Source organism: Schistocerca gregaria, chromosome 7 (genome assembly GCF_023897955.1).
Source record: "Schistocerca gregaria isolate iqSchGreg1 chromosome 7, iqSchGreg1.2, whole genome shotgun sequence".
NCBI lineage: Eukaryota > Metazoa > Arthropoda > Insecta > Orthoptera > Acrididae > Schistocerca > Schistocerca gregaria.
Genome location: NC_064926.1, coordinates 405,916,272 through 405,938,196, shown reverse-complemented (window position 1 = coordinate 405,938,196; position 21,925 = coordinate 405,916,272). Strand labels below are relative to the sequence as shown.

Here is a 21,925-nt window from a genome sequence, read left to right as displayed (position 1 = left end):
CAAATATGGAAATCATAAAACAAACTGTCGATATTTTCAGTGATTCCTCAACAATTAAAATTATAACCAGTCTGCATCACGTAAGTCAATAGCTCAGTGCTGCATTGCGCCCTATTTCAATCCTTTTTTTGGCTCAAGCGCTCACTACGACAGTTGTAAAACATTCTTATTACAAAAAAAGAGGGTTCTGAATACTATTATTTAAAAACTAACTATGAGATGTTTCTGAACAATATTATTTAAAAAATAACCATTTCATGATAACACTGATCATTATTTAGAAACAGTCTATGAAAGTTGACCCTATAGTTACCGGATCAACAAGGGATTCCGACGTCTGAGAGAAGAAAGTGCAATTTTTATGATATAGAAGGTCGCTATTCGGAGAAAGCTTGATACGTTGTTTACGAAATTTGTTGACTTGAAATGTATAGTCATTTTGCAAGCTATCAAACAAACAATTTCTTGATAAATGTATAGTAAGATATTCTTGTAAAGCCTGCCGCCAAGTAAGGAATGAAGAAGATATTTTTGCTTGTGAGGAACACCACTTTTGTATAGCGTGAAATATGTCATGGTAATCTGAAATTTCCTACCTGTGGAGACTGTGTATTGCGTAAATGGAATGTGGATATAGTAAAATGACAGCGCCATCGTCAGACCTCAGTTTTGGAAACCCGCAAGTAACAAGCAGAAAAGCTTAACGTTAGTCTAACGTCTGGAATTTTCAAGAGCAATAACAAAGATTTAAGAAAAAAGAAGAATAAATGAGTTACAGAAAAGCCTGACCTCCCTCTCAGACTGTATCTGCTGATATTCTAAAGCTTAATAAATTAAAATTGTGGAACTTTGATTCTTCATTAAAGAAATTAAATAATTGGTTTAAGAATCTCATAAGAGAAACGTGGTAGATATTTGCACATAAATGTCAAAATTACACAAAACTTATATTCACCAAACGAGCATCTTAATCTTTTTTTTTTTTTTGTTTGTTTACTTACGTCAACAGACCTACAGGGATTCAGAAACACCAACAGAGACCGCCTAGACTACTACAGAATTTAACTGTTTCACATTCGCTATTACACACAGTTATGACATAACTCATCATGAGGAGCTTCAGTGCATTTTACTCTTAGGAATTCATTTTCCTAGATTCCAACAGCATTCTCGTATTTCACTTCGTATCATTTTTATCTTAGCTTTCATTTTCTTCAGACTGACTGCAGTAATGTTTCAAAAGATTTTTACAAACCTTTCGACCCAGAGCTACTTTACTGAATGCTGAATGTCCATTTTTAATTTTTTGTGTTATAGTGAACTTTCCTGGAACTTTGACCGTTGTTTATTAAAACGTCTGCAGCAGAGATATATAGCATAATTTCTGGTGCTCGTTATTCATACTGCTGTGCACTCCACAGAATTAACAGTCTCATAGCAAATCATACAATGGAAAAGTTGAATGTCGACCATTACTTTAATTGCCCAACTTTTCAGCTTCTGCGCCCAAGACATTTTCAGCTGGAACCGTGGCCCGAGGCTAGTTTGAGCTTACACGTCGAGATTCATAGATAAATTCCACTAGTAAAATGAATACTTGCATAAAATATACGAAGTGTTCGATATTATGTAGCGAAACCTTCACATCGGTATATTTGCTTTCCAGAAGAATCATGCTTCCATTATGTTCAGTCATTATTACATTGTAGTGTGTTCCTGATTCAAAAGAGACTGTAATTTCTCATTTATGAGCGGAAAAGCTGCTCGCATACAAATACAGCAGCAGTTTCGGATAAAACGCAAACTCTAAAGTTAATTTTTGACGACCTAAAACAAAATTCGCCACACTTTCCAAGAACTACCTAGTCTCCTAAGAAAATACGACGGAAAGAGCTCTTTGATGTTTTTGATTAGCATCCGACTCGGCGACTGATCTTCTGGATTATGTAGAGGTAATTGAATTTAGAGATGCGGAACTCCTTAAAGATGGAACGCCATCGCTATAAAGCCGCGATCAAAGAAAAAGCCGAGTAAATTGAAAGGAAAACGATTTAACGATGAAATTTTATTCTGCACCCTTGTTCGAAGGGAAGAATCGTTATTCGGGCTTGGTAACAAAAGGCGAAGAATTTGATCATCTCTATAATTTAGGCAATTTCACAGATCTACAAGTAAGTTGATATTTTACACTAAAACGTTGGAAATTTATTTATGAGTGCACTTCCTTTGTTGTTGATACAATGTATTTCTATGGCTAGCGTAATTTGTCTTCTTTATGCGATGTCTATACTTCTCACTCCGGCAACCGCAGTAGTTACCAATAGGTGATGATGATCAGCTAGGCCACATGGAATATTCTGCGGAAAAATGGACTCTTAAAGTCTGTCTCCATGTCCAGGGATGTAGTTCTTCTGGAAAAGATTATAGTTTCGGTCTTGGATTTCTCTTGTGATTCTCATACTGTAATCTACTTCAGTTTTTCCAGATATTGCATTTATTGCATTTCTTTCGCCTGTGTTCTTTTTCAGTAAACTCTTCGTGTTACACCTCCTGGTAGACTGTACAATTCTGCTGCCTTCATCATACATATATACAGAATTTGAAAATAATTCAAGAGAAATTAAGAAGCGGACGGAAGCGGAAGCGACAAGCAGATTTCTTTTCCCCCTTTAACGTATGGGGTTGAAAATGGAGTTGAAAATTGTAACAAGATGCAGGAAGGCCTGCAGAGGAACAGTGCTTGTAGCACGGATTGACCGTCAGCAAAAACAAAGGAAACCTACTAAGAATAAATGAGCAAATATACTCATTACTGTATGAGTATGCGATTGCAGAACGATCTCCGAAAGCAGTCATATTCATAAAGTATCTGTGAGGATGCGCACAGGGCGATTTAAAGACAACATAAAACTGATCGCTTGTAAGGCAGATGCCAGAATGAGATTCACTGGAAGAGTGCTTAGGAAATTTAGTCCAACGACAAAAGAGGCAGCTTACCAAACCCTCGTTCGACCAATACTTTAGGTTGTTCGTCAGTCTGGTGCCCATACCAGATAGGATTGATAGAAGAAATAGAGAAGATCCAAAAACAGCAGCACGGTTCATTTAGATTTAAAAGCGCGGAAGGGTCACGGAGATACTCGGCCAACTTCATTGGTAGACGCCGCAAAAGAGGCGTTCATAATTCAGACAGCATAAGTTCCTAGGAGAGTCAACCATTATATTGAGTCCTCTGACGCATGTCCCGCGAAAAGATTATGAAAGTAAAATTAAAGAACTGACAGGGAGGCTTACAACACACACCGTAAATTGGCTTGCGAAGTGTGGATGTAGACGCAGAGGGAAAGGTTTGTACAGTTGTACAGATTTTTTACACGATAAAAATTTTCAATTAATGACGGCAAATGCCTCGTTTGAGATATGAAATGTAGGTCTGAAAACGACTGAAACAAAAGCTACGAAGCCAGTGTGTTGTGGAGATAACGCTGAAGGGTATAATATAATCTGTCAGCTCTAGTGAAACGTGTTCACATCAGGTTACTGAACTGACAGGTCTCATTCCGCTAGATTCCTTTCTTTTTGGGGGGGGGGGGGGGGTTGAGGGGGGGTTGAGGGGGGGTTATGTGAAAGAACTGCAACGACCAAACCAGATCTGGTTACAATTCTAACCCGCTGTAAAACTGTTCACACAAAGCTGTGTGTGCTCGGGCAACTACGACAGAGCTTCGTGTGACGATATCACACTTGCAGAATAGCTGGAGAACGCACCTGTGTACAACTGTTGTAAATGAAGTAGAGTGTGCACAGAATAACTTGTTCGAAACGTGTGCAGATAGTGCGACAGGGAGAGGGCACATTGTAGTGGCGTGGGGAATCCGTTGTGGATGGCCACGTTGTAGTTGCGTAGGTACGGTTCAACAGCTGAAGTCTGTGCACAAATTCATATTTTTCACGGCTTGTAAACTGATGCTAGCGATTCTGCAAACTATCAAATTAGCGAGTAATGTCAGTATGACCAAAAATTCAAGAAATTCAGACACTCAAATATCTTTCTTAATGTTGTTGTTGTTGTTGTTGTTGTTGTTGTTGTTGTGGTCTTCAGTCCTGAGACCGGTTTGATGCAGCTCTCCATGCTACTCTGTCCTGTGCAAGCTTCTTCATGTCCCAGTACCTACTGCAACCTACATCCTTCTGAATCTGCTTAGGGGATTCATCTCTTGGTCTCCCTCTACGATTTTTACCCTCCACGCTGCCCTCCAATGCTAAATTGGTGATCCCTTGATGCCTCAAAACATGTCCTACCAACCGATCCCTTCTTCTAGTCAAGTTGTGCCACAAATTTCTCTTCTCCCCAATCCTATTCAATACCTCCTCATTAGTTACATGATCTATCCACCTTATCTTCAGCATTCTTCTGTAGCACCACAATTCAAAAGCTTCTATTTTCTTCTTGTCCAAACTAGTTATCATCCATGTTTCACTCCCATACATGGCGACACTCCATACAAATACTTTCAGAAGCGACTTCATGACATTTAAATCTATACTCGATGTTAACAAATTTCTCTTCTTCAGAAACGCTTTCCTTGCCATTGCCAGTCTACATTTTATATCCTCTCTACTTCGACCATCATCAGTTATTTTACTTCCTAAATAGCAAAACTCCTTTACTACTTTAAGTGTCTCATTTCCTAATCTAATTCCTTCAGCATCACCCGATTTAATTTGACTACATTCCATTATCCTCGTTTTGCTTTTGTTGATGTTCATCTTATATCCTCCTTTCAAGACACTGCCCATTCCGTTCAACTGCTCTTCCAGGTCCTTTGCTGACCCTGACAGAATTACAATGTCATCGGCGAACCTCAAAGTTTTTATTTCTTCTCCATTAATTTTAATACCTATGCCGAATTTTTCTTTTGTTTCCTTCACTGATAGCTCAATATACAGATTGAATAACGTCGGGGAGAGGCTACAACCCTCTCTCACTCCTTTCCCAACCACTACTTCCCTTTCATGCCACTCGACTCTTATAAATGCCTTCTGGTTTCTGTACAAATTGTAAATAGCCTTTCGCTCCCTGTATTTTACCCCTGCCACCTTCAGAATTTGAAAGAGAGTATTCCAGTCAACATTGTCAAAAGCTTTCTCCAAGTCTACAAATGCTAGAAACGTAGGTTTGCCTTTTCTTAATCTTTCTTCTAAGTCGTAAGTTCAGTATTGCCTCACGTGTTCCAACATTTCTACGGAATCCAACTTGATCCTCCCCGAGGTCCCGCATCTACCAGTTTTTCCATTCGTCTGTAAAGAATTCGTGTTAGTATTTTGCAGCCGTGACTTATTAAACTGATGGTTCGGAAATTTTCACATCTGTCAGCACCTGCTTTCTTTGGGATTGGAATTATTATATTTTTCTTGAAGTCTGAGGGTATTTCCCCTGTCTCATACACCTTGCTCACCAGCTGGTAGAGTTTCGTCAGGACTGACTCTCCTAAGGCGGTCAGTAGTTCTAATGGAATGTTGTCTAATCTCGGAGCTTTTTTTGTGACCCAGGTCTTTCAGTGCTCTGTCAAACTCTTCACGCAGTATCTTATCTCCCATTTCGTCTTCATCTACATCCTCTTCCATTTCCATAATATTGTCCTCAAGTACATCGCCCTTGTATAAACCCTCTATATACTCCTTCCACCTTTCTGCCTTCCCTTCTTTGCTTAGAACTGGGTTGCCATCTGAGCTCTTGATATTCATACAAGTGGTTTTCTTCTCTCCAAAGGTCTCTTTAATTTTCCTGTAGGCAGTATCTACCTTACTCCTAGTGAGATAAGCTTCTACATCGTTACATTTGTCCTCTAGCCATCCCTGCTTAGCCATTTTGCACTTCCTGTCCATCTCATTTTTGAGACGTTTGTATTCCTTTTTGCCTGCTTCATTTACTGCATTTTTATATTTTCCCCTTTCATCAATTAAATTCAATATTTCTTCTGTTACCCATGAATTTCTAGCAGCCCTCGTCTTTTTACCTACTTTATCCTCTGCTGCCTTCTCTACTTCATCCCCCATTGTTCTTCTACTGTGTTTCTTTCCCCCATTCCTGTCAATTGTTCCCTTATGCTCTCCTTGAAACTCTGTACAACCTCTGGTTCTTTCAGCTTATCCAGATCTTATGTCCTTAAATTCCCACCTTTTTGCAGTTTCTTCAGTTTTAATCTACAGGTCATAACCAATATATTGTGGTCAGAGTCCACATCTGCCCCTGGAAATGTCTTACAATTTAAAACTAGGTTCCTAAATCTCTGTCTTACCATTATATAATCTATCTGACACCTTTTAGTATCTCCAGGATTCTTTCATGTATACAACCTTCTTGTATGATTCTTGAACCAAGTGTTAGCTATGATTAAGTTATGCTCTGTGCAAAATTCTACCAGACGGCTTCCTCTTTCATTTCTTAGCCCAAATCCATATTCACCCACTATGTTTCCTTCTCTCCCTTTTCCTACTGACGAATTCCAGTCACCCATGACTATTAAATTTTCGTCTCCCTTCTCTACCTGAATAATTTCTTTTATCTCATCATACATTTCATCAATTTCTTCATCATCTGCAGAGCTAGTTGGCATATAAAGTTGTACTGCTGTAGTAGGCATGGGCTTTGTGTCTATCTTGGCCACAATAATGCGTTCACTATGCTGTTTGTGGTAGCTTACCCGCACTCCTATTTTTTTTATTCATTATTAAACCTACTCCTGCATTACCCCTATTTGATTTTGTATTTATAACCCTGTATTCACCTGACCAAAAGTCTTGTTCCTCCTGCCACCGAACTTCACTAATTCTCACTATATCTAACTTCAACTTATCCATTTCCCTTTTTAAATTTTCTAACCTACCTACCCGATTTCTTAATAGAAAACCAAAAACGAAATAATAGTATAGACAAAAGACTAAACATAGCAAAACAAGTCCAGTCATACACACCCAGAAGGAAATCTCACAAAAAAGGGGTAAATAAAGTAGCATTTTGGAAAACGTCGTCTACAATGATACTAACAATGTAACATGAAGAATATATACACTCCTGGAAATGGAAAAAAGAACACATTGACACCGGTGTGTCAGACCCACCATACTTGCTCCGGACACTGCGAGAGGGCTGTATAAGCAATGATCACACGCACGGCACAGCGGACACACCAGGAACCGCGGTGTTGGCCGTCGAATGGCGCTAGCTGCGCAAAATTTTGTGCACCGCCGCCGTCAGTGTCAGCCAGTTTGCCGTGGCATACGGAGCTCCATCGCAGTCTTTAACACTGGTAGCATGCCGCGACAGCGTGGGCGTGAACCGTATGTGCAATTGACGGACTTTGAGCGAGGGCGTATAGTGGGCATGCGGGAGGCCGGGTGGACGTACCGCCGAATTGCTCAACACGTAGGGCGTGAGATCTCCACAGTACATCGATGTTGTAGCCAGCGGTCGGCGGAAGGTGCACGTGCCCGTCGACCTGGGACCGGACCGCAGCGACGCACGGATGCACGCCAAGACCGTAGGATCCTACGCAGTGCCGTAGGGGACCGCACCGCCACTTCCCAGCAAATTAGGGACACTGTTGCTCCTGGGGTATCGGCGAGGACCATTCGCAACCGTCTCCATTAAGATGGGCTACGGTCCCGCACACCGTTAGGCCGTCTTCCACTCACGCCCCAACATCGTGCAGCCCGCGTCCAGTGGTGTCGCGACAGGCGTGACTGGAGGGACGAATGGAGACGTGTCGTCTTCAGCGATGAGAGTCGTTTCTGCCTTGGTGCCAATGATGGTCGTATGCGTGTTTGTCGCCGTGCAGGTGAGCGCCACAATCAGGACTGCATACGACCGAGGCACACAGGGCCAACACCCGGCATCATGGTGTGGGGAGCGATCTCCTACACTGGCCGTACACCTCTGGTGATCGTCGAGGGGACACTGAATAGTGCACGGTACATCCAAACCGTCATCGAACCCATCGTTCTACCATTCCTAGACCGGCAAGGGAACTTGCTGTTCCAACAGGACAATTCACGTCCGCATGTATCCCGTGCCACCCAACGTGCTCTAGAAGGTGTAAGTCAACTACCCTGGCCAGCAAGATCTCCGGATGTGTCCCACATTGAGCATGTTTGGGACTGGATGAAGCGTCGTCTCACGCGGTCTGCACGTCCAGAACGAACGCTGGTCCAACTGAGGCGCCAGGTGGAAATGGCATGGCAAGCCGTTCCACAGGACTACATCCAGCATCTCTACGATCGTCTCCATGGGAGAATAGCAGCCTGCATTGTTGCGAAAGGTGGATATACACTGTACTAGTGCCGACATTGTGCATGCTCTGTTGCCTGTGTCTATGTGCCTGTGGTTCTGTCAGTGTGATCATGTGATGTATCTGACCCCAGGAATGTGTCAATAAAGTTTCGCCTTCCTGGGACAATGAATTCACAGTGTTCTTATTTCAATTTCCAGGTGTGTATATGCCAATGGTATTTTTTTGCAAATACACACGTTTCTAAATGGACCAATGCCTACTGACATTAACAGACTAGTAGTAGGGTAAATAACTCTGAAGAACCAAAGAAACTTGTACACCTGCCTATTATCGTGTAGGTCCCCAGCCAGCAAGCAGAAGTGCCGCAACACGACGTGACATGGACCCGTTTAATGTCTGAAGGAAGGCTGCAGGAAACTGACACCATGAATCCCGCAGGGCTCTAAGAGTAAGAGAGGGAGGAAATCTCTTCTGAACATCACGTGGTTCATGCACGATGGCAAAACAACATACTTTCGTGGCGCGACGGCGTGTACGAACGTCTCACGCAGTCGTTTAAGAACGCTAGATTGGTCGGCGTGACCCACACCTTGGCTTGCTCATTCCTCAGATATCAATCGTCTAGACTTTTGGTTATGGGAACACTTTAAGAAATTCGTCTACGCCACGTCATGATGTGCGGACACTACGGGTACAACAACAACCAAGTACATGTCAAAGGCTGCGTCATTCCTTACACCGAAGGGCACAGAGGTGCATGATCAAGAATGGACGCCACGTTGAACACCATAAACACTTATTTAAAGCAGAAAATGTGCATTTGCGGACTCCTGTTTATTAAACATATTTTTCTTGTTTCGCAGAGTACTACCACCTCCCAAATTATTCGAAACGTATATACAGGGTGGTCCATTGATCGTGACCGGGCCAAATATCTTACGAAATAAGCGTCAAACGAAAAAACTACAAAGAACGAAACTTGTCTAGCTTGAAGGGGGAAACCAGATGGCGCTATGGTTGGCCAGCTAGATGGCGCTGCCATAGGTCAAACGGATATCAACTGCGTTATCTTACAAAGGAACCCTCATTTTTTATTACATATTCGTGTAGTACGCAAGGAAATATAAATGTTTTAGTTGGACCACTTTTTTCGCTTTGTGTTAGATGGCGCTGTAATAGTCACAAACATATGGCTCACAATTTTAGACGAAGAGATGGTAACTGGTAGGTTTTTTTTAAAATTGGTACGTTTGAACATTTTATTTCGGTTGTTCCAATGTGATACATGTACCTTTGTAAACTGATCATTTCTGAGAACGCATGCTGTTACAGCGTGATTACCTGTAAATACTACGTTAATGCAATAAATGCTCAAAATGATGTCCGTCAACCTCAATGCATTTGGCAATACGTGTAACGACATTCCTCTCAACGGCGAGTAGTTCGCCTTCCGTAATATTCGCAGATGTATTGAAAATGCGCTGACGCATGTTGTCAGGCGCTGTCGGTGGATCACGATAGCAAATACCCTTCAACTTTCTCCACAGAAAGAAATCCGGGACGTCAGATCCGGTGAACGTGCGGGCCATGCCATGGTGCTTCGACGACCAATCCACCGGTCATGAATTATACTGTTCAATACCGCTTCAACCGCACGCGAGCTATGTGCCGGACACCCACCATGTTGGAAGTTCATCGCCGTTTTGTCATGCAGAGAAACATTTTGTAGTAACATCGGCAGAACATTACTTAGGAAATCAGCATACATTGCACCATGTAGACTCCCATCGAAAAAAAGGGGGCCAATTATCCTTTCTCCCGTAATGCCGCACCATACATTAACCCGCCAAGGTCGCAGATGGTCCACTCGTCGCTGCCATCATGGATTTTCCGTTGGCCAATAGTGCATATTATGCCGGTTTACGTTATCGCTGTTGGTGAATGATTCTTCGTCGCTAAATAGAACGCGTGCAAAAAATCTGTCATCGTCCCGTAATTTCTCTTGTGCCCAGTGGCAAAACTGTAGACGACGTTCAAACTGGTGCATAGAAATATGGTACGGGTGCAATCGATGTTGATGTAGCATTCTCAACACCGACGTTTTTGAGATTCCCGATTCTCGAGCAATTTGTCTGCTACTGATGTGCGGATTAGCCGCGACAGCAGCTAAAACACCTACTTGGGCTTGATCATTTGTTGTAGGTCGTGGTTGACGTTTCACATGTGGCTCAACACTTCGTATTTCCTTAAATAACGTAACTGTCCGACGAAATGTCCGGGCACTTAGATGATGCCGTCCAGGATACCGAGCAGCATACGTAGCACACGCCCTTTGGGCATTTTGATCACAATAGCTATAAATCAACACGATATCGGCCTTTTCCGCAATTGGTAAATGGTCCATTTTAACACGGGTAATGTATCACGAAGCAAATACCGTCCCATTGCCGGAATGTTACGTGATACCACGTACTTATACGTTTGTGACTACTACAGTGCCATCTATCACAAAGCGAAAAAAGTGATCCAACTAAAACATACATTTTTCTTTACGTACTACACGAATATGTAATAAAAAAATGGGGGTTCCTATTTGAAAAAAAAAAACGCACTTGATATCCGTTTGACCTATGACAGCGCCATCTAGCGGGCCAAACATAGCGCCATCTGGTTTCCCCCTTCAAGCTAGACGATCTTCGTTCTTTGTTGTTTCTTTCTTTTGATGCTTATTTCGTGAGATATTTGGCCCGGTCACTATCAATGGACCATCCTGTATATACAGAGTGAAAAGTATTTAAACCAACAAACTCTGTGAGGTTGTAGGGACATCAAAACAAATATTTTTCCCTAATGTCATTTTTTCCTATGAGGATTATTTAAACGTACGCTGATATTTTTGGTGCGTACTACATAACGCACCACAACGGGAAAGCTGCACAGCGGGTTTACCAACAACAATATCCTAATTGACATATCCCGCATCATACGACCTTTGCTGCTGTGTAGCAACGTCTGCGTGGGAGCGGGTCATTTAGCAGATTACCTGGACGCCGCCGCACGGTAAGACACATATGGAGCGGGCTCCTTCAATCAGCACTCGTGCAATTGCACGTAACATGGGGACGAATCAGACGAATGTAAGAACAGACCTTTGAGAGCAATTGTTACGTCCATTTCACTTACAGCGTGTCCACACCCTGGGACCAGTTGATTGTCCACCCAGAGCACAGTTTTGGCAGTGGTACCTGGAACAGTGTGAAATGCATCCTATATTTCCATCCTCTGTGTTTTTTTTACCGATGAAGCTAAATTCGGGCGTGATGGAGTCTCCAACATGTACAATTCGCATGTTTGGAGTGAGGATAACCCACATGCCACAGTTACTAGCGCTCATCAAGTGCGGTTCTTCGTTAATGTGTGGGTCGGTGTTGTTGTGGACTCTTTAATTGGGCCGTATCCGCTATCTAGCCCATTAAAAGGCAGGCACTATTATAATTTTCTCGTCAGAGCATTGCCAAAATTGCTGGAAGACGTCGCGCTCCCTACAAGACTACTCATGTTGTTCCAATATGACGGGCCGCAGGCACATTTCAGTCGTCGTGTGCGTCGATTCCTGGACCGACGGTTCCCAGAAACTTGGATTTTCAGAGGTGTTCCTGTACCATGGCCTGCTCGATCCCCAGATATGTTCCCTCTGGGGGAGATGCGCAACCCTGTTTACGCAACTCCTGTTGCATCAGAAGAGGATCTGGTTGCCCGGATAGTAGCAGCAGCAGGAACAATTCAGGATACTCTCGGGGTTTTTGCCCGGGTCAGACCTTTGTTTACGTGTCAATGGAGGCATTTTTTAAATCTCCTGTAACTGAAATTGGGTTGTGTTAATCTGTTGTCTCTTGGTCATAAAAAATGGAAAAGTGTTTGCTAGTTTAATTAATTTGCCACCCGAGAAATCTTCCTCTACCGGTTAAATTACTCCTCATAGGAAAAAATGACATTAGGGAAAAATATTTGTTCTGATGTTCCCTACAACCTCCCAGAGTTTGTCGGTTTAAGTATTTTTCACCCACACACCCACCCACACACACACACACACACACACACACACACACACACACACACACACAAACACGTGTCAGGAGGAAAACATACACTCTATTCCGAATGGTTTCCGAGTTAGAGCACATTTCATGTACATTGTTGTAATTTATTTTCTGTGTTTTTCAAGTACTGTCATTGTGTACAACGCAGTAGTGTGTGTAAAGGAAGTTGAGATGAACAATTTGATAAACAACAATTGCGGTCTATCAAGTCGGAAAACTACGTTCAAATGGTTCAAATGGCTCTGAGCCCTATGCGACTTAACATCTGTGGTCATCAGTCGCCTAGAACTTAGAACTAATTAAACCTAACTAACCTAAGGACATCACACACATCCATGCCCGAGGCAGGATTCGAACCTGCGACCGCGAGACCACCGCGGCCGGCGGAAAACTACGTGAAATTGGCCTACCAAAACTAGCTAAGCTACGGCTCATGGGCGGTGCGCAATATTTTCAACATCCTCACAGTCCCTTCGCGCAAACTATTAGTTCTAGAGAGAAAATGAATATGACCATCTTTGTAGGGCATGTAATTTAGTTCAATTTTGCACTGTGGTACGTTTCCGCTGGAGGGTGTGGTTTTTGACGTGTGCAAGTAAAATTAACAAAATTCATATTAAATGTATTCAAATCGGGGAAACCAGTGCGAATGGGGCACGTGTCTATACGAAAATTTCTTGTTTAGAATTACTAATACTATGAGCCCTCAAAGTGTGAACCTTTCCTCTTGTGTGTGTGTGTGTGTGTGTGTGTGTGTGTGTGTGTATTTCTGGTGCTAGTGAAACAGAGCAGTAGCTAAAGCTATGTTCAAATGGCTCTGATCACAATGGCACTTAACATCTATGGTCATCAGTCCCCTAGAACTTAGAACTACTTAAACCTAACTAACCTAAGGACATCACACAGCACCCAGCCATCACGATGTAGAGAAAATCCCTGACCCAGCCGGGAATCGAACCCGGGAACCCGGGCGTGGGAAGCGAGAACGCTACCGCACGACCACGAGATGCGGGCTGAAGCTATGTTGCAAGGGTGGAGCAGAACAGACGACTTACTCTTGAGACGCCTGCCGACGGGGTCGCAGGGCGCCTCGCCCAGAGCGCACTTGAGCTGCCTGGTGAGGTATCGCTTGTCTGCGAGCGCGCGGTCCAGCTGCTGGTCGGAGACCCTGGGCCTCTGCTGCTGCTGCTGCTGGGCGCCAGCCAGGGAGGCGCTCAGGCACAGCGCGGCGGCTGCCAGCAGGGCCAGGCGGAGCGTGCAGCGGGCCATCTGCACACAGGAAGCACCACAGCGTAAGCCGCACATCACGTAGTTCAGTAGCGAGAAAATTACTCAGAAAAAATCATACAGTTAACCATCATTATGATTAACATCTCTGTACTACAGCATTTCGTGAAACTTTTTGCGGTAATTTTTGTGTATAGAGTGAGGTTTGCGCCACGCTGTAAAATGGTCAGCCTCCAGTGGCCTCCAATAATTGTCGTGCAATTGCTCAACCACGAGTCCAATGAAAATTTACGATAGTATATACACTTGATGGAGGAAGGAGATAGGCGGAGTTACGTTCAGTGGATGAAACATTTGTCACCTCTTAAATGAGCGCAATGGTCGCTCTGGAGCGCTGCAGGTAGTGTAGAACTGATACCAGACAATCATGTGATCCAAAATTGTTAAGCCTTTCGTGGCCACTTGTTGACAACCTGCCTATTGACTTCCGTCTCGGGTTCTTCAGCCGACGTTCGTCCAATGATTTTTCTGAAGTTTCACCAGCGCAAGTGACTGGCATTGTCAAAGCTACACCCTCCATTGCCGGTGGTGAACTGGAGCCAAGCTCGCGCCCGCAGAGTATATGTACCTGGCGCGCCAACGTCCGAGGGCTTCTCCGAGGTCATTTCCGGTGCAGTTCTCCTCTTGCTACCTGCGACGGTCGTTCGCTGCAGTACGAGAAGACAGTATCCATTACCTTAAGGCTTTTCTCTTTCTTGTTGAAGCTGTTCGCGTGTTTTTGTATTTCTACAGCTTCTCTGAATAAGCGCGTGTGATAGTGCTTCTCTACAGCCAGAACTTCCGTGTCGGCGAATTTTATTACGTGGTCGATCTCACTCAGTGCGTGCTCTGCCACGGCCGATTACTCCACCTGCCCCAACCTACAATGTCGCTTATGTTCTTTGATTCTGGTGTTGATTGATCGTCCAGTCATTCCGACATAAACGTTTCCGCATGTGCGTGGTATACGGTACATTCCCAACATTGCAAGTAGGTTCCTTTTTCTGCTTTGCCGATCTAAGACACTCTTTGATCTTCCTTGTCGGTTTGAAAATCGTCTTTATGCCATGTTTGCGCAATATACGGCTGATTCTGTCCGTCACTTTGGGAATGTATGGCAGAAAGGCCGCACCCGATATTTCTTTTTCTGATTCCTTACTTCGCCGAGTGTTTGGCTCTGTTACACTTCTAATATAATTTGTGGAGTACCCATTGTTCCTCAGAACACTTTCCAGATGTTGCATTTCGCGTCTGAGTTGCTGCGGCTCACATATTCGTCCTGCTCGTGTTACGAGCGTATTAATCATGCCACCAACGGCAATGGAGGGTGAAGCTATGATAATGCCAGCCACTCGTGCTGGCGAAACGTCAGAAAAATCATTAGATGTACGTCGGCCGAAGAACCCGAGACAGAAGCCAATAGGCAGGTTCACAATCATGTGATGCTCCACTGCTGAGGTAATTTGCGGAAGTGGTGAGCGTGCAACTAGCGCACGTGGGTCGACGTGGAGACGTGACACGATGACAGAAAGGACCTACTGTATTTGAACATGCACTTCACTTCACTGTGAACGAAGCTACACCAGTCGTTGGTATTGTAATACTTTCATACAACTTTATACACAGTATGTTATATTCCAAGCTAAAATGTATGAAAAGGAATTACTTTATCTTCGATGTTACAACTGATAAGTACTAGCTCTGAATGTACAATTAAAATTATTTTCCTTTGGAAGATTTGAAATTACGAATTATTTAGCACACTTAAAATTTATGTTATTAATTATGCAATCCAGTGTTGTTTACTACGTTTATTTCTGAATTCATTTATGAAAATATAATGGAAAGTAATAGAAATTCATTTCTCAAGGAAAACTGTAAACCCTTTGCAACATGGTTATTACCGCAGGGTGAAGGAGTATTAAGCATGTCTCTGACGTGATAAGACGTATTTTAGTATTTTGGGAGAACAATGTAATTTCGGCATTTTTAATGTGAAAATTCAAAAGACTGTTTTATATACTAAAATGTGACAAAATGTATTAACGTAACAATAAAAATTCTGCTACAAGAACCTTATAATTTATTTAGTTCAGTTCCACCATGAGAACATAAAATGCTTCAAGAATCAGAGCCCTAGACAGGAAGAACTGGAGCCAACTCTGCACGAAGAGCTAAGTAAACTAAAAAGTTTATTGTTATCTTACTCCTCTCAAATCATCGGAATGACTGCTTACTGAGGACGATAACTGGAGTTAGAAGGAGTGGCGATATTACACACTGTTATAAAATTCTGCTCGTACATTTTTACAAATGCTCTCGCCGGAAAAGTATCAGTTGTACAGCTTAATGGGCAAGGGGAATGCAATAGCGGAAGTTAAAAATCTAGGAAGCAACGCGGTCAGCTTAGGGCTCGAGATGCGACAGTGCTGTCACGTGCCTGCGACACGCGGGGGTGTCGTGGTAGACGTGGCAGGCGGCGATTTACCTGTCCCCCGGGGCTGCTGCGTCTTCATTACGGCGGCGTATCGCGTTAAGCCCCGGCCGCGAGCGGAGACGCCGTCGAGGTCGCCTTAATGGAGCCCACACGCCCACCAGCCACGCCTCGCCCCGTGGCTAAGCGTTTTAATCTCCCGCCGGCCGCCGTTACCCTCACACGAGGCTCAAACTCCCGCTTACACCGCAGCTGCGCCGCTAACGCCGCCTCCACTTTCCGGGCAACTAAGCGCATCACACTGCCAATTAATCAGCGTGTTTCTGCGAAGACTATACCTATCAGCCAGAATATTATGACCCACGACCTACTATCAATATAAACCCGTCCAGACGCTAACAGCGCCACTTGGTGAGGAATGACTGCTAGTCAAACACAAATACGATGCATGCAGTATTAGTGAGCGTGCTGTCCGTATGTAAAGGGAAAAGGCGCTATATATATATATATATATATATATATATATATATATATATATATATATATATATATATATATGACCGAGGGCAGATTGTTATGACTCAGAGGCTTGAAACGGGCATTCCGCAAAATGCACAACCTGTCGGCTGTTCGAAGAGTGCTTTGGTGAGTGTCTTCAAAACGTGGCGAAACTAAGGTGAAGTCGTAGGCTGGATATACTGGTAAAACAGGACAGGCGGCGAACTGTGTCGAAACAAACGTCAGACTTTAACGCTGAGCAGAGAAAAAGTATGTCTGAACACACAGTGCACTGAACACTCCTAACGATGGGCCCCTGCAGCCAAAGGCCCACGCAAGTGCCAATGTTAACACCACGGCGTCGAAACTACTACTTCAATGTGCATATGACCTTTGGCACTGAACGTTGACGCAGTGGCAGAGCGCTGCACTGTCTGATGAATCCCAATACCTTCACTATCACACCGAGGGGAGCGAGCGAGTACGTGTCTTCCAGGACAATAGCTCCTTGACATCGGTACTGCAGGACGGAGACAAGCTTGCGGCAGCTCCATTATGCTCTGGGGAACATTCACACGAGCAGCCATGGGTCTAGCTGAGCACGTGCAAGACACCACACCAAGGAGTATCGTACACTGGTTGCAGACCACATACACCCCTTCATGATGAGCATGTTTTGCGAATGCAGTAACGTTTTTCAACGAGATAATGGACTATGCCAAAAGGCCAGAGTGTGATGGAGTGGTTCGAGAAAAATATGGGCGAGTTCTAATTGATGTGTTGGCACCCAACTCGCCTGATCTGAAACCGATCGAACACATCTGAGGGGTGACTGAACATGGCGTCAGAACTCATCCTCCTCTCCCCGGATGTGGTACCAACTCCCTCCAGCAACCTACCAAGCCCTCACTGCCTCCATGCCACGAAGGGTCACCACTGTTATCGTGCCAAAGATGGACATATGGGCTATAAAGTAAGTGGTCACAATGTTCTGGCTGATCTGTGTATAATTTCACCCCATAACCCGTTATGGCGTCACATGTTGTGCCGGTTACAAGTCGACACGATTAAAGTGATTTAATATGAGCACAGACGCTAATGAGCCAAAACATTATTACCACGTCATTAATAGCTTCATCCTCATTGCCTCCTATACGAGAAGCTCATTTCTAAATTTTACCTAATACGAAAATTTGAAAAATGAGATAACAGTCGACAGCACTACTTCGAGGAAGAGGAGATTATTGTTTAACGTCCCGTCGAAAACGTTGTCATTAGAGACGGAGCACAAGAAGAGAAGGATGGGGAAGAAAACCGACCGTGTCCTTTCAAAGGAATGACCCCGGAATTTGCCTGAAGCGATTTAGGTAAATCACGGGAAACCTAAATCAGGATGGTCGGACGCGGGTTTGAACAGTCGTCCTTCTGAATGCGAGTCCAGTGTGCTAACAATTGTGCCACATCGCTCGGTAGCATTACTTAGAATCACTACCTATGTAGTAAGAACTGTTACGTATGCCAAAACGTAACAGAAATTAGCTAGTATCCCCTTCCTCCATCCTGCACCTCGCCATAAGATGTACATCCACATCGGTCTCAACTGATAAAATAGACTAAAATGGAATGGCCTATGATGTGACGAGTATTGGCAGCGTCACAGTTAGAGTCATTAGCGTGCTCGGCCCCTATATCTCCAAGGAAGTCACTCTCGGAAGAGCTACACACAATTTATTGTGAAGCTGCCAATACCCAGGACAATATATGCCATTATATTTTAGCCTATTTTATCAGTTGGCACTGATGCGTATGTACGTCTTAAGAAGACTCGGTTGTAAGCAAAGTAACATGCAATTCTACCTTTGTTATTCATGTTTTATTTTAATCGTTTTCTGTTCTTGCATTGCAGTTCTGATGACTAAGGTCTGACCTTTCAAACATGTAAATCTTAGTGTTTTTTACATTGGAAACATGGGGTACAGTCGACATTTTAACACTGACTGTAGCAACTCCGACCTTGTATCCATTATGGATAAAATCGAACATCAAATGCAGTTAGAAGGGATATATGAATAGACAATTCGATGGATCCTGTGCCAAGCAATTTCTCAGTTAGAAATTAGGAACAAGTCAGAGACAATTCCATGATGGAAGGTGAGAAGACGGTGTTAGAAAACATGTAGCCCCAACATGGGAGTGTATAAATGGCAAAAAAGTATTCATGTGAAAGTCTAGAGGTACGTAAAATGGCTGATGACAATGATCACTCTGACTACCATGATCGGATACGACTATCCCAACCTTAGATGACACCCTTTCACTCGGTTTTCATCATATTTTCAATCATCTTTATTTTCCCTAGTCTCGGCCTCTCACGAAATTTGTTGATTTGAAGGATCACGTTAGGCACTGAACCTTTCCTAACGCTGAAAATGTCACATGAAAGAACTGGGTAGTTTGTTTTTGAACGTAGATTATTGGTGAATGAGTAAGCACTTCCGAACTGGACGTGCGCATAAATACGTGTTTTCATTCCGTCATTTTCCTGCATTGTTTTAATCAAGATTAATTTCGCTTTGCAGTTTGTTGAAAACCATGAAAAGCATAAGCAAGATAAATCGCACATGCGTGGCCTGCAAGTAATTTGCTCGATATATGTCGTTGGGCAAAGACATGTCACGTAACTTCATCTGTAAAGTACCGTTTCAGAAGAGTGTGCCATATTTTTATGGGGAGGGTATCTGTCTCGTACGAATAATCTAGTAAATTACTATATCTTAAGTTTGCAGTTTAATATGCACAGGTCGCAGTTGCAACGTTATTTCAGAATTCTTTACATTATTGCATTAAAAACAACAAAATCAGGTAGGTACTCTGTATTTTCTTGCACTGGGCGGGCTATGCACAGTGTTTTTCGCAAAAAAAGAACAATATTTTTTTTAAAAAAAAGCTTCAGGAGAAAAGGTCATAGAGTGCAGTCTCCAAATACAATGTTAACATTGTACAAATGGAGGTCGCTTCTTTGTTTCTGTAAAAATATAACACGGGAAACAGTTGCTCTTTCTCAGTAAATTGCTTCCGAGTGGAATGACTTTTAAGCTGTAGCGTAACTTGCATTGGTGGAAAGTCATTAGCTTCCCTCTACCTACAAAGTAACATAGCTCTTTATTTCTGGACAAAGACAATGCAAGCAGATTCGCAAGTACCATTTAACGACGAGGCAGAAAATTGGATTTTGCCCCTTCAGTCACAAACATACACTCCTGGAAATTGAAATAAGAACACCGTGAATTCATTGTCCCAGGAAGGGGAAACCTTATTGACACATTCCTGGGGTCAGATACATCACATGATCACACTGACAGAACCACAGGCACATAGACACAGGCAACAGAGCATGCACAATGTCGGCACTAGTACAGTGTATATCCACCTTTCGCAGCAATGCAGGCTGCTATTCTCCCATGGAGACGATCGAAGAGATGATGGATGTAGACCTGTGGAAAGGCTTGCCATGCCATTTCCACCTGGCGCCTCAGTTGGACCAGCGTTCGTGCTGGACGTGCAGAACGCGTGAGACGACGCTTCATCCAGTCCCAAACATGCTCAATGGGGGACAGATCCGGAGATCTTGCTGGCCAGGGTAGTTGACTTACACCTTCTAGAGCACGTTGGGTGGCACGGGATACATGCGGACGTGCATTGTCCTGTTGGAACAGCAAGTTCCCTTGCCAGTCTAGGAATGGTAGAACGATGGGTTCGATGACGGTTTGGATGTACCGTGCACTATTCAGTGTCCCCTCGACGATCACCAAAGGTTTACGGCCAGTGTAGGAGATCGCTCCCCACACCATGATGCCGGGTGTTGGCCCTGTGTGCCTCGGTCGTATGCAGTCCTGATTGTGGCGCTCACCTGCACGGCGCCAAACACGCATACGACCATCATTGGCACCAAGGCAGAAGCGACTCTCATCGCTGAAGACGACACGTCTCCATTCGTCCCTCCATTCACGCCTGTCGCGACACCACTGGAGGCGGGCTGCACGATGTTGGGGCGTGAGCGGAAGACGGCCTAACGGTGTGCGGGACCGTAGCCCAGCTTCATGGAGACGGTTGCGAATGGTCCTCGCCGATACCCCAGGAGCAACAGTGTCCCTAATTTGCTGGGAAGTGGCGGTGCGGTCCCCTACGGCACTGCGTAGGATCCTACGGTCTTGGCGTGCATCCGTGCGTCGCTGCGGTCCGGTCCCAGGTCGACGGGCACGTGCACCTTCCGCCGACCACTGGCGACAACATCGACGTACTGTGGAGACCTCACGCCCCACGTGTTGAGCAATTCGGCGGTACGTCCATCCGGCCTCCCGCATGCCCACTATACGCCCTCCCTCAAAGTCCGTCAACTGCACATACGGTTCACGTCCACGCTTACGCAGCATGGTACCAATGTTAAAGACTGCGATGGAGCTCCGTATGCCACGGCAAACTGGCTGACACTGACGGCGGCGGTGCACAAATGCTGCGCAGCTAGCGCCATTCGACGGCCAACACCGCGGTTCCTGGTGTGTCCGCTGTGCCGTGCGTGTGATCATTGCTTGTACAGCCCTCTCGCAGTGTCCGGAGCAAGTATGGTGGGTCTGACACACCGGTGTCAATGTGTTCTTTTTTCCATTTCCAGGAGTGTATATTCTTCAAACGACGCATCGACGTTCCATAATATCTTCGTTTATACACCTCGCTGCAAATTTCCAACCGTTTGTAGCAAAGCCAGCAAACCAAGGCAGTGCCCTTTCAGCGCAAAACCTCTGCTATAGTCGTTGCGTCCTCTATGAATGGGAAAGCACAGAGACCTATGTAGATAATATTTCCAGAATATCTACATTAACAGCAGTTGCCTAAAGAGTACCGTAGCTGCCACTTTAATAATTTAGAATCGTATTTTCCGCTAAAAGTCTCTGCTGCCGAGTCGGAGGACAGGCGATGTAATTAATTTCTGGCGTGCAGGTCCCGCGGCACTTAGCCGGCGTGTTTGAGCTGCGTCGTCCGTTTACCTGGCAGCAGTTGGTGGCGCCTGAATAATTTGCAGCTCGCTGCTAAGGAAAAGGAGGTTCCAGCAATGCCAACTGCATCCTCCTCAAATATTCAGCAGCTGTGTGCGGACAAACAAACGCCGTCCACGAAAAACAGCTTCCCCACACCGAAGCTCTCCAAATCTGTGGATTAGAGTTTCCGCTTAGAATAACACGCGAGTCTCTCTAGAGAGCATGTGGCTCGCATGCAACTCCTAAGACACGAAAGTATGTTCCACAGATTCATTCTTGGGATATTTTATCTACAAA

The 21,925-nt window shown here is 44.3% G+C and overlaps 1 protein-coding gene across 1 annotated transcript in view; it reads right to left on the bottom strand.

The window, feature by feature from the left end:
* Positions 1 to 21,925, bottom strand: part of LOC126281904 (uncharacterized) — a 131,472-nt gene that overhangs the window by 8,544 nt on the left and 101,003 nt on the right. Inside the window, exon 2 of the mRNA XM_049981228.1 lies at positions 13,450 to 13,663. Within this exon, the coding sequence (XP_049837185.1) occupies positions 13,450 to 13,663 (214 nt within the window). The remainder of the gene's footprint in view (positions 1 to 13,449; positions 13,664 to 21,925) is intronic.